The 13,279-nt window shown below is 39.0% G+C and overlaps 1 protein-coding gene across 9 annotated transcripts in view; it reads left to right on the top strand.

Moving 5' to 3' along the window:
- Window positions 1-13,279, top strand: part of LOC110507356 (dedicator of cytokinesis protein 10) — a 177,389-nt gene that overhangs the window by 128,296 nt on the left and 35,814 nt on the right. For all 9 annotated transcript variants that reach the window (XM_090224225.1, XM_090224221.1, XM_090224222.1 and 6 more), the window contains exons 30-35: window positions 7,603-7,699; window positions 7,833-7,865; window positions 8,315-8,493; window positions 9,622-9,738; window positions 11,824-11,941; window positions 12,058-12,179. In XM_090224225.1, the coding sequence (XP_090080351.1) occupies window positions 7,603-7,699; window positions 7,833-7,865; window positions 8,315-8,493; window positions 9,622-9,738; window positions 11,824-11,941; window positions 12,058-12,179 (666 nt within the window). The remainder of the gene's footprint in view (window positions 1-7,602; window positions 7,700-7,832; window positions 7,866-8,314; window positions 8,494-9,621; window positions 9,739-11,823; window positions 11,942-12,057; window positions 12,180-13,279) is intronic.

Here is a 13,279-nt window from a genome sequence, read left to right as displayed (position 1 = left end):
GGACAACTCAGAGTATGCTGTTCTGTTCTTCTGAAATAGACTACAGTTTCGTCATATCATGTTTCTTTAGACCTGTCTAAAAGAAATTATGGATTTATTGTGAAGGTGTAGGTTATAGTACATGGATTTATTGTGAAGGTGTAGGCTATATTACATGGATTTATTGTGAAGGTGTAGGCTATATTACATGGATTTATTGTGAAGGTGTAGGTTATATTACATGGATTTATTGTGAAGGTGTAGGTTATATTACATGGATTTATTGTGAAGGTGTAGGTTATATTACATGGATTTATTGTGAAGGTGTAGGTTATATTACATGGATTTATTGTGAAGGTGTAGGCTATATTACATGGATTTATTGTGGTGTAGGTTATATTACATGGATTTATTGTGAAGGTGTAGGTTATATTACATGGATTTATTGTGAAGGTGTAGGCTATATTACATGGATTTATTGTGAAGGTGTAGGTTATATTACATGGATTTATTGTGAAGGTGTAGGTTATATTACATGGATTTATTGTGAAGGTGTAGGTTATATTACATGGATTTATTGTGAAGGTGTAGGTTATATTACATGGATTTATTGTGAAGGTGTAGGTTATATTACATGGATTTATTGTGAAGGTGTAGGCTATATTACATGGATTTATTGTGGTGTAGGTTATATTACATGGATTTATTGTGAAGGTGTAGGTTATATTACATGGATTTATTGTGATGGTGTAGGTTATATTACATGGATTTATTATGAAGGTGTAGGTTATATTACATGGATTTATTGTGAAGGTGTAGGTTATATTACATGGATTTATTGTGATGGTGTAGGCTATATTACATGGATTTATTATGAAGGTGTAGGTTATATTAAATGGATTTATTGTGAAGGTGTAGGCTATATTACATGGATTTATTGTGAAGGTGTAGGCTATATTACATGGATTTATTATGAAGGTGTAGGTTATATTACATGGATTTATTGTGAAGGTGTAGGTTATATTACATGGATTTATTGTGAAGGTGTAGGCTATATTACATGGATTTATTGTGAAGGTGTAGGTTATATTACATGGATTTATTGTGAAGGTGTAGGCTATATTACATGGATTTATTGTGAAGGTGTAGGTTATATTACATGGATTTATTGTGAAGGTGTAGGTTATATTACATGGATTTATTGTGAAGGTGTAGGTTATATTACATGGATTTATTGTGATGGTGTAGGTTATATTACATGGATTTATTGTGAAGGTGTAGGTTATATTACATGGATTTATTGTGAAGGTGTAGGCTATATTACATGGATTTATTGTGAAGGTGTAGGTTATATTACATGGATTTATTGTGAAGGTGTAGGTTATATTACATGGATTTATTGTGAAGGTGTAGGTTATATTACATGGATTTATTGTGAATGTGTAGGTTATATTACATGGATTTATTGTGAAGGTGTAGGTTATATTACATGGATTTATTGTGAAGGTGTAGGTTATATTACATGGATTTGTTGTGAAGGTGTAGGCTATATTACATGGATTTATTGTGAAGGTGTAGGCTATATTACATGGATTTATTGTGAAGGTGTAGGTTATATTACATGGATTTATTGTGATGGTGTAGGCTATATTACATGGATTTATTGTGAAGGTGTAGGTTATATTACATGGATTTATTGTGAAGGTGTAGGTTATATTACATGGATTTATTGTGACGGTGTAGGCTATATTACATGGATTTATTGTGAAGGTGTAGGTTATTTTACATGGATTTATTGTGAAGGTGTAGGTTATATTACATGGATTTATTGTGAAGGTGTAGGTTATATTACATGGATTTATTGTGAAGGTGTAGGTTATATTACATGGATTTATTGTGAATGTGTAGGTTATATTACATGGATTTATTGTGACGGTGTAGGTTATATTACATGGATTTATTGTGACGGTGTAGGTTATATTACATGGATTTATTGTGAAGGTGTAGGTTATATTACATGGATTTATTGTGAAGGTGTAGGCTGTATTACATGGATTTATTGTGAAGGTGTAGGTTATATTACATGGATTTATTGTGAAGGTGTAGGCTATATTACATGGATTAATTGTGAAGGTGTAGGCTATATTACATGGATTTATTGTGAAGGTGTAGGTTATAGTACATGGATTTATTGTGAAGGTGTAGGTTATATTACATGGATTTATTGTGAAGGTGTAGGTTATATTACATGGATTTATTGTGAAGGTGTATGTTATATTACATGGATTTATTGTGAAGGTGTAGGCTATATTACATGGATTAATTGTGAAGGTGTAGGCTATATTACATGGATTAATTGTGAAGGTGTAGGTTATAGTACATGGATTTATTGTGAAGGTGTAGGTTATAGTACATGGATTTATTGTGAAGGTGTAGGTTATATTACATGGATTTATTGTGAAGGTGTAGGCTGTATTACATGGATTTATTGTGAAGGTGTAGGTTATAGTACATGGATTTATTGTGAAGGTGTAGGTTATAGTACATGGATTTATTGTGAAGGTGTAGGCTATATTACATGGATTAATTGTGAAGGTGTAGGCTATATTACATGGATTTATTGTGAAGGTGTAGGTTATAGTACATGGATTTATTGTGACGGTGTAGGCTGTATTACATGGATTTATTGTGAAGGTGTAGGTTATATTACATGGATTTATTGTGACGGTGTAGGCTGTATTACATGGATTTATTGTGAAGGTGTAGGTTATTAAATTACATGGATTTATTGTGAAGGTGTAGGCTATAGTACATGGATTTATTGTGACGGTGTATGTTATATTACATGGATTTATTGTGAAGGTGTAGGTTATTAAATTACATGGATTTATTGTGAATGTGTAGGTTATATTACATGGATTTATTGTGACGGTGTAGGTTATATTACATGGATTTATTGTGAAGGTGTAGGTTATATTACATGGATTTATTGTGAAGGTGTAGGTTATATTACATGGATTTATTGTGAAGGTGTAGGTTATATTACATGGATTTATTGTGAAGGTGTAGGTTATATTACATGGATTTATTGTGAAGGTGTAAGTTATATTACATGGATTTATTGTGAAGGTGTAGGTTATATTACATGGATTTATTGTGAAGGTGTAAGTTATATTACATGGATTTATTGTGAAGGTGTAGGTTATATTACATGGATTTATTGTGAAGGTGTAGGTTATATTACATGGATTAATTGTGAAGGTGTAGGTTATATTACATGGATTTATTGTGAAGGTGTAGGTTATATTACATGGATTTATTGTGAAGGTGTAAGTTATATTACATGGATTTATTGTGAAGGTGTAGGTTATAGGACATGGATTTATTGTGACGGTGTAGGTTTAATTACATGGATTTATTGTGAAGGTGTAGGTTATATTACATGGATTTATTGTGAAGGTGTAGGTTATATTACATGGATTTATTGTGAAGGTGTAGGTTTAATTACATGGATTTATTGTGAAGGTGTAGGTTATATTACATGGATTTATTGTGACGGTGTAGGTTATAGTACATGGATTTATTGTGAAGGTGTAGGTTATATTACATGGATTTATTGTGGTGTAGGTTATATTACATGGATTTATTGTGAAGGTGTAGGTTTAATTACATGGATTTATTGTGAAGGTGTAGGTTATATTACATGGATTTGTTGTGAAGTTGCAGGTTATATTACATGGATTTATTGTGAAGGTGTAGGTTTAATTACATGGATTTATTGTGAAGGTGTAGGTTATATTACATGGATTTATTGTGAATGTGTAGGTTATATTACATGGATTTATTGTGAAGGTGTAGGTTATATTACATGGATTTATTGTGAAGGTGTAGGTTATATTACATGGATTTATTGTGAAGGTGTAGGTTATATTACATGGATTTATTGTGAAGGTGTAGGTTATATTACATGGATTTGTTGTGAAGGTGTAGGCTATATTACATGGATTTATTGTGAAGGTGTAGGTTATATTACATGGATTTATTGTGACGGTGTAGGCTGTATTACATGGATTTATTGTGAAGGTGTAGGTTATATTACATGGATTTATTGTGAAGGTGTAGGTTATATTACATGGATTTATTGTGAAGGTGTAGGTTATTAAATTACATGGATTTATTGTGAATGTGTAGGTTATATTACATGGATTTATTGTGACGGTGTAGGTTATATTACATGGATTTATTGTGAAGGTGTAGGTTATATTACATGGATTTATTGTGAAGGTGTAGGTTATATTACATGGATTTATTGTGAAGGTGTAGGTTATATTACATGGATTTATTGTGAAGGTGTAGGTTATATTACATGGATTTATTGTGAAGGTGTAAGTTATATTACATGGATTTATTGTGAAGGTGTAGGTTATATTACATGGATTTATTGTGAAGGTGTAAGTTATATTACATGGATTTATTGTGAAGGTGTAGGTTATATTACATGGATTTATTGTGAAGGTGTAGGTTATATTACATGGATTAATTGTGAAGGTGTAGGTTATATTACATGGATTTATTGTGAAGGTGTAAGTTATATTACATGGATTTATTGTGAAGGTGTAGGTTATATTACATGGATTTATTGTGAAGGTGTAAGTTATATTACATGGATTTATTGTGAAGGTGTAGGTTATAGGACATGGATTTATTGTGACGGTGTAGGTTTAATTACATGGATTTATTGTGAAGGTGTAGGTTATATTACATGGATTTATTGTGAAGGTGTAGGTTATATTACATGGATTTATTGTGAAGGTGTAGGTTTAATTACATGGATTTATTGTGAAGGTGTAGGTTATATTACATGGATTTATTGTGACGGTGTAGGTTATAGTACATGGATTTATTGTGAAGGTGTAGGTTATATTACATGGATTTATTGTGGTGTAGGTTATATTACATGGATTTATTGTGAAGGTGTAGGTTTAATTACATGGATTTATTGTGAAGGTGTAGGTTATATTACATGGATTTGTTGTGAAGTTGCAGGTTATATTACATGGATTTATTGTGAAGGTGTAGGTTTAATTACATGGATTTATTGTGAAGGTGTAGGTTATATTACATGGATTTATTGTGAATGTGTAGGTTATATTACATGGATTTATTGTGAAGGTGTAGGTTATATTACATGGATTTATTGTGAAGGTGTAGGTTATATTACATGGATTTATTGTGAAGGTGTAGGTTATATTACATGGATTTATTGTGAAGGTGTAGGTTATATTACATGGATTTGTTGTGAAGGTGTAGGCTATATTACATGGATTTATTGTGAAGGTGTAGGTTATATTACATGGATTTATTGTGAAGGTGTAGGTTTAATTACATGGATTTATTGTGAAGGTGTAGGTTATATTACATGGATTTATTGTGACGGTGTAGGTTATAGTACATGGATTTATTGTGAAGGTGTAGGTTATATTACATGGATTTATTGTGGTGTAGGTTATATTACATGGATTTATTGTGAAGGTGTAGGTTTAATTACATGGATTTATTGTGAAGGTGTAGGTTATATTACATGGATTTGTTGTGAAGTTGCAGGTTATATTACATGGATTTATTGTGAAGGTGTAGGTTTAATTACATGGATTTATTGTGAAGGTGTAGGTTATATTACATGGATTTATTGTGAATGTGTAGGTTATATTACATGGATTTATTGTGAAGGTGTAGGTTATATTACATGGATTTATTGTGAAGGTGTAGGTTATATTACATGGATTTATTGTGAAGGTGTAGGTTATATTACATGGATTTATTGTGAAGGTGTAGGTTATATTACATGGATTTGTTGTGAAGGTGTAGGCTATATTACATGGATTTATTGTGAAGGTGTAGGTTATATTACATGGATTTATTGTGACGGTGTAGGCTGTATTACATGTATTTATTGTGAAGGTGTAGGTTATATTACATGGATTTATTGTGAAGGTGTAGGTTATATTACATGGATTTATTGTGAAGGTGTAGGTTATTAAATTACATGGATTTATTGTGAATGTGTAGGTTATATTACATGGATTTATTGTGACGGTGTAGGTTATATTACATGGATTTATTGTGAAGGTGTAGGTTATATTACATGGATTTATTGTGAAGGTGTAGGTTATATTACATGGATTTATTGTGAAGGTGTAGGTTATATTACATGGATTTATTGTGAAGGTGTAGGTTATATTACATGGATTTATTGTGAAGGTGTAAGTTATATTACATGGATTTATTGTGAAGGTGTAGGTTATATTACATGGATTTATTGTGAAGGTGTAAGTTATATTACATGGATTTATTGTGAAGGTGTAGGTTATATTACATGGATTTATTGTGAAGGTGTAGGTTATATTACATGGATTAATTGTGAAGGTGTAGGTTATATTACATGGATTTATTGTGAAGGTGTAAGTTATATTACATGGATTTATTGTGAAGGTGTAGGTTATATTACATGGATTTATTGTGAAGGTGTAAGTTATATTACATGGATTTATTGTGAAGGTGTAGGTTATAGGACATGGATTTATTGTGACGGTGTAGGTTTAATTACATGGATTTATTGTGAAGGTGTAGGTTATATTACATGGATTTATTGTGAAGGTGTAGGTTATATTACATGGATTTATTGTGAAGGTGTAGGTTTAATTACATGGATTTATTGTGAAGGTGTAGGTTATATTACATGGATTTATTGTGACGGTGTAGGTTATAGTACATGGATTTATTGTGAAGGTGTAGGTTATATTACATGGATTTATTGTGGTGTAGGTTATATTACATGGATTTATTGTGAAGGTGTAGGTTTAATTACATGGATTTATTGTGAAGGTGTAGGTTATATTACATGGATTTGTTGTGAAGTTGCAGGTTATATTACATGGATTTATTGTGAAGGTGTAGGTTTAATTACATGGATTTATTGTGAAGGTGTAGGTTATATTACATGGATTTATTGTGAATGTGTAGGTTATATTACATGGATTTATTGTGAAGGTGTAGGTTATATTACATGGATTTATTGTGAAGGTGTAGGTTATATTACATGGATTTATTGTGAAGGTGTAGGTTATATTACATGGATTTATTGTGAAGGTGTAGGTTATATTACATGGATTTGTTGTGAAGGTGTAGGCTATATTACATGGATTTATTGTGAAGGTGTAGGTTATATTACATGGATTTATTGTGACGGTGTAGGCTGTATTACATGGATTTATTGTGAAGGTGTAGGTTATATTACATGGATTTATTGTGAAGGTGTAGGTTATATTACATGGATTTATTGTGAAGGTGTAGGTTATATTACATGGATTTATTGTGAATGTGTAGGTTATATTACATGGATTTATTGTGACGGTGTAGGCTATATTACATGGATTTATTCAACTTTTTAAAATGTATATGTTACAAAGGTCTGCATCAGTCGCCAGGAGATGCTAAATGTGTTTATGTTAATTAACGGTCAATTACCGTGAGACCGACAGTTACTTGCTTGACAATCACCCGGCTGACGAAATTCCGTGACCACCACAGCCCTAGTTGTGACCCCGATGTTTCTCTCAACAGGTGCTGTGTGAGTTCAAGTTTGAGTTCCTGCGAGAGGTGTGCAACCACGAGCACTACATCCCTCTCAGTCTGCCCCTCCCCTCCGCTCACATCACAGGTCAGAGGTCATCTAGGGTTCACAGGGACCTAATCGAAGTCCGTCTTAGGTATTAATGCCGTTGCATTCATCTTCATTCATTGCACCGCTTAACACTTTCTTTTCTGTTCTTTCTCTTTCCTGTCCATTTCAGACAATGCATCACAAGAGAAGCAAAGTGCTCAGGGTAACTATTGGTCCCGTGTTGTGATATTCACATGATGTTGTACTGGTGTTCTTTACCATACGACCAGAACTGGATGGAATTAACAACCCATCATTTAGTTCTAACATTTAGTGTAGTGGTGGTTGTGCAGGAGAATTCTCGTATGGGCAGCAGTAGTATATTTTTCAACCTCTGGTACTAGGACCAGCTCAGCTCTCTCTCACTAAAATGATTAGCTGACATCAATTTAGTCTAAAGTGTTAGTTTTAATGTAAGCATTCCTCCAAGGAAGGAAGGACCATAGCTTTCTGGTCTCTGCTATAAAGAAGGTTGAGAACCACTTGTACATGAGCTCTCTCTCTCTCTCGCTCTCTCTCTCTTCCTCCCACACTCTCTCTTTCTGCCTATTTCTCTCCCCCTGTCTTTCTCCCCCCCAACCGCCTCTCTCTCCCTCCTTATTCTCCCCCTAGTGGATGTGCCGGAGTACAGCCTGACGGGCGAGTTCTGCCGGAAGCACTTCCTGACGGGCTTGTTGCTACGGGAGCTGGGCCTGGCGTTGCAGGATGAGCAGGACCTGCGCCACCTGGCCCTCGCCAGCCTCAAGAACCTGATGGCAAAGCACTCGATGGATGCCCGCTATGCCATGAAGGTACGCCACACACGCCAACGCCATGCACCAGATGATAATATAATGTCCCCAATGGCACCCTATTTTTTTATAGTGCACTACTTTTGACCAGAGCCCTGTAGTTGAGAAGTTAGTGGATTCGACTATTTCAGCCAGACCCATTGCTGACAGGTGTATAAAATGGAGCACACAGCCATACAATCTCCATAGACAAACATTGTCGGTAGGATGGCCTCACTGAAGAGCTCAGTGACTTTCAGCGTGGCCCCATCATAGGATGTCACCTTTCCAACAAGTCAGTTTGTCATATTTCTGGTTCCAGATCTGATCATGTAATGTTTGTCTGTAATAAAAGTTGTGACGGTAAGCTAGGGCCAGGTAGCAATATTAGCCTGCTTCCAGATCGGTTTTAGTTTAGCCAACTCCTCTGATTACCGTTGTGAGTTGGCTGAAGTGCAAGCAGATCTGGGACCAGGCTGTACCAATATTGATGTTCCACACAGGAAACTGAAATGTTCTGATTGGACAGTGTACAATGTACTACAGTTGACGGAAACATATACACAGTAAAAATCACTTTTTATTTTGCCTGTCATCACGTCACACTTCCAGGAGTGTTCTCTGTGTCAAGATTTTCTCACAGATATTGGATTGACTAAAAGTGTGTGTGTGTGTGTGTTAGGAAAGAGAGGCGCATTACAGTGGTGGCTAGGATGATATGAAACAGCAGGAAATCATTAATCTGGACACACACACACACACACCCTATCCTGCGGTTCGGTGTACAGGAAGTGTATAGGGCACTATGTACAGTAGGGAATTGGGTGCCATTTTGGACTCAACCCCAGACAGCCAGAACCCATCTGAGATTAGAAGTCTGCCAAACCCAACACTGTACAACTGTTGACAGATCTCTGTTCCTCTCTCAATCAGGCACAGTTTAAAACCCCTGATAGTTACTCTCTGTAGGTCTGTCGCTCACTATCGGTGTCTCTCGCTCTGTCTCAAATTCTCTCTCTCTCTCTATTCCCTCCTTTTCTCTCTCCTCTCTCTCTCCTCCCTATCCCTATGTTTCTCTCTGCCACCCCTCTCTTTTCTCCCTCTGCCCCTCCCCCCTCTCTCTCCTACCTCTCTCTTCATATTCTCCAGGATAAGCAGGCGAGGATAGCGTCCCTCTACCTGCCTCTGTACGGCCTCATCCTGGACAACATGCCTCGCTTCTTCCTCCGAGACCTCTTCCCCATCTACTTCACCTCCAGTGACCAAGTAAGAGTTTGAGATCTATTTAAACAGTGAACTGTGTCCCTCTGGCCCAGTGCAGTTACAGTGAAATGTGTCCCGTGAAATGTGTCCCGCTGGAGTCACGGTGAAATGTTTCTCTCTGGCCTAGTGGTGTCACGGTGAAATGTTTTCCTCTGGCCTAGTGGTGTCATAGTGAAATGTTTTCCTCTGACCAAGTGGTGTCACAGTGAAATGCTTTCCTCTGTCCTATTGGTGTCACAGTGAAATGTTTTCCTCTGGCCTAGTGGTGTCACAGTGAAATGTATCCATCTGACCAAGTGGTGTCACGGTGAAATGTTTTCCTCTGGCCTAGTGGTGTCACAGTGAAATGTATCCATCTGACCAAGTGGTGTCACGGTGAAATGTTTTCCTCTGGCCTAGTGGTGTCATAGTGAAATGTTTTCCTCTGACCAAGTGGTGTCACAGTGAAATGTTTTCCTCTGTCCTAGTGGTGTCATAGTGAAATGTTTTCCTCTGTCCTAGTGGTGTCACGGTGAAATGTTTACCTCTGGCCTAGTGGTGTCATAGTGAAATGTTTTCCTCTGTCCTAGGGGTGTCACAGTGAAACGTTTCCCTCTGGCCTAGTGGTGTCACAGTGAAATGTTTTCCTCTGGCCTAGTGGTGTCACAGTGAAACGTTTCCCTCTGGCCTAGTGGTGTCACAGTGAAATGTTTTCCTCTGTCCTAGTGGTGTCACAGTGAAATGTTTTCCTCTGTCCTAGTGGTGTCATAGTGAAATGTTTTCCTCTGTCCTAGTGGTGTCACGGTGAAATGTTTACCTCTGGCCTAGTGGTGTCATAGTGAAATGTTTTCCTCTGTCCTAGGGGTGTCACAGTGAAACGTTTCCCTCTGGCCTAGTGGTGTCACAGTGAAATGTTTTCCTCTGGCCTAGTGGTGTCACAGTGAAACGTTTCCCTCTGGCCTAGTGGTGTCACAGTGAAATGTTTTCCTCTGTCCTAGTGGTGTCACAGTGAAATGTTTTCCTCTGGCCTAGTGGTGTCACAGTGAAATGTTTCCCTCTGGCCTAGTGGTGTCACAGTGAAATGTTTCCCTCTGGCCTAGTGGTGTCACAGTGAAATGTTTCCCTCTGGCCTAGTGGTGTCACAGTGAAATGTTTCCCTCTGGCCTAGTGGTGTCACAGTGAAATGTTTCCCTCTGGCCTAGTGGTGTCACAGTGAAATGTTTCCCTCTGGCCTAGTGGTGTCACAGTGAAATGTTTTCCTCTGGCCTAGTGGTGTCACAGTGAAATGTTTCCCTCTGGCCTAGTGGTGTCACAGTGAAATGTTTTCCTCTGGCCTAGTGGTGTCACAGTGAAACGTTTCCCTCTGGCCTAGTGGTGTCACGGTGAAATGTTTTCCTCTGTCCTAGTGGTGTCACGGTGAAATGTTTCCCTCTGGCCTAGTGGTGTCACAGTGAACTGATTCCCTCTGGTGCAGTGGTGTCGCCCTCTGCTTAAGTGATCTCATTAGCGTTTTCTCAATTGGTCTTGCTCAACTCCTGCGTACTCTCTCCTCCGTCCTCTCTCGCCTCTTTTGGAAAAGGTCAAAGGTAATTGAGAAGAAGCGTGGAGGAGAGGGAACGTGGATGAAATGAGACTCTCCACCAGCGGCGGATCCAAAAATTGTGATAAAATGAATGAAGTTACTCGTGCATGGCATTTTATGGATAAAACGATAAATCCAAAAACACATTTTCATGTGAAGTTAATGGGATAACATGTAAAGCAACATGTGATAACATGAAACTACACGTGAAAACATGTGAAGTGTTCCAAAAACACATGCTTTCACATGTGAAATCGTGGTTTTAGCATATTGTTTTTAAAGGTGTGCTTGCTTTTCTCCTCTGACAAAACAAAAGCTGATTTCAAAAGGGGTGCGGCAGATTTCTAAACACTTCGGCGAAGGATGGGTTTTCGGGTCACAGAGGAGACAGGAAAGAGGGTGGAGGACGGACTTTTGCCCAAATGAGAAAAGGCTACAGTGAAATGTATCCATCTGACCAAGTGGTGTCACAGTGAAATGTTTTCCTCTGTCCTAGTGGTGTTAGAGAACTCTTTCCCCCTCTCCAGGGTTCAAGAGATGACCTGAGTGTGGGAGTGGGCGTGGCAGGTCCAGTGGCTCACGTCATTCGCCATGGTAACTCAGTGGATGCCTCCTTTTCCAAAGAAGTGCTCAACTCTATCACAGGTAGTGTGTGCGTGCGTGCATACTTTTGCATGTGTGTAGGCGTGTTTGCAACTGTGTGTGCACCTCTCTGCACATAAAGGTCCATAAGTCTAACTCCCCCCCCCCCCCCCCCCCAGCCTTCTCCTCCCTGGCTGTTTCCACGGGTAACCATGCCGACTCACGGGGTTCTCTGATCAGCATAGAGTCCAACCCCAGCACAAGTGACAGGAACAGCGAGAAGATGGACGGGTGTGAAAAGGTGAGAAAGATGACAACACTCACTCAGCAGTATTTCATGTCCAGAAATGTTGTGCAGACACTGTGCTGGCTTAATTAAAGAAAGAACAAAAAGAAAATAGCTACAGCATAAAGAAGAATGTGTGTCTTCCTCCTCCTCTCTCTCTCTCTCTGCCACCCCCCTCTCTACCTCTCACCACCTCTCACCTCTCTACCTCTCACCTCTCTCTCTCTGCCACCCCCCTCTCTACCTCTCACCACCTCTCACCTCTCTACCTCTCACCTCTCTCTCTCTGCCACCCCCCTCTCTACCTCTCACCTCTCTCTTCCCACCTCCCAACTCTCTCTCCCCTCCCCCTCTCCCTAACTTCTCTCTCTCTCTCTCTCTCTCTCTCTCTCTCTCTCTGCCACCCCCCTCTCTACCTCTCACCTCTCTACCTCTCACCACCTCTCACCTCTCTACCTCTCACCTCTCTCTCTCTGCCACCCCCCTCTCTACCTCTCACCACCTCTCACCTCTCTACCTCTCACCCCTCTCTCTCTGCCACCCCCCTCTCTACCTCTCACCTCTCTCTTCCCACCTCCCAACTCTCTCTCCCCTCCCCCTCTCCCTAACTTCTCTCTCTCTCTCTCTCTCTCTCTGTCACCCCCCTCTCTACCTCTCACCTCTCTACCTCTCACCTCTCTCTCCCCTCCCCCTCTCCCTAACTTCTTCCTTCCTTCCTTCCCCCTCTCTCTCTCTCTCTCTCTCTCTCTGTCACCCCCCTCTCTACCTCTCACCTCTCTACCTCTCACCTCTCTCTCCCCTCCCCCTCTCCCTAACTTCTTCCTTCCTTCCTTCCCTCTCTCTCTCTCTCTCTCGCTCTGCCACCCCCCTCTCTACCTCTCACCTCTCTACCTCTCACCACCTCTCACCTCTCTACCTCTCACCTCTCTCTACCTCTCACCTCTCTACCTCTCACCTCTCTCTTCCCACCTCCCACCTCTCTCTCCCCTCCCCCTCTCCCTAACTTCTTCCTTCCTTCCTTCCCTCTCTCCCTCTCTCTCTCTCTGCCACCCCCCTCTCTACCTCTCACCTCTCTCTTCCCACCTCCCAACTCTCTCTCCCCTCCCCCTCTCCCT

This window comes from Oncorhynchus mykiss, chromosome 27, assembly GCF_057628025.1.
Source record: "Oncorhynchus mykiss isolate SJ-2025 chromosome 27, ASM5762802v1, whole genome shotgun sequence".
Taxonomy (NCBI): Eukaryota; Metazoa; Chordata; class Actinopteri; order Salmoniformes; family Salmonidae; genus Oncorhynchus; species Oncorhynchus mykiss.
Note: the sequence above shows the minus strand (reverse complement) of the source record. Positions and strands in the feature narration are given on the sequence as shown.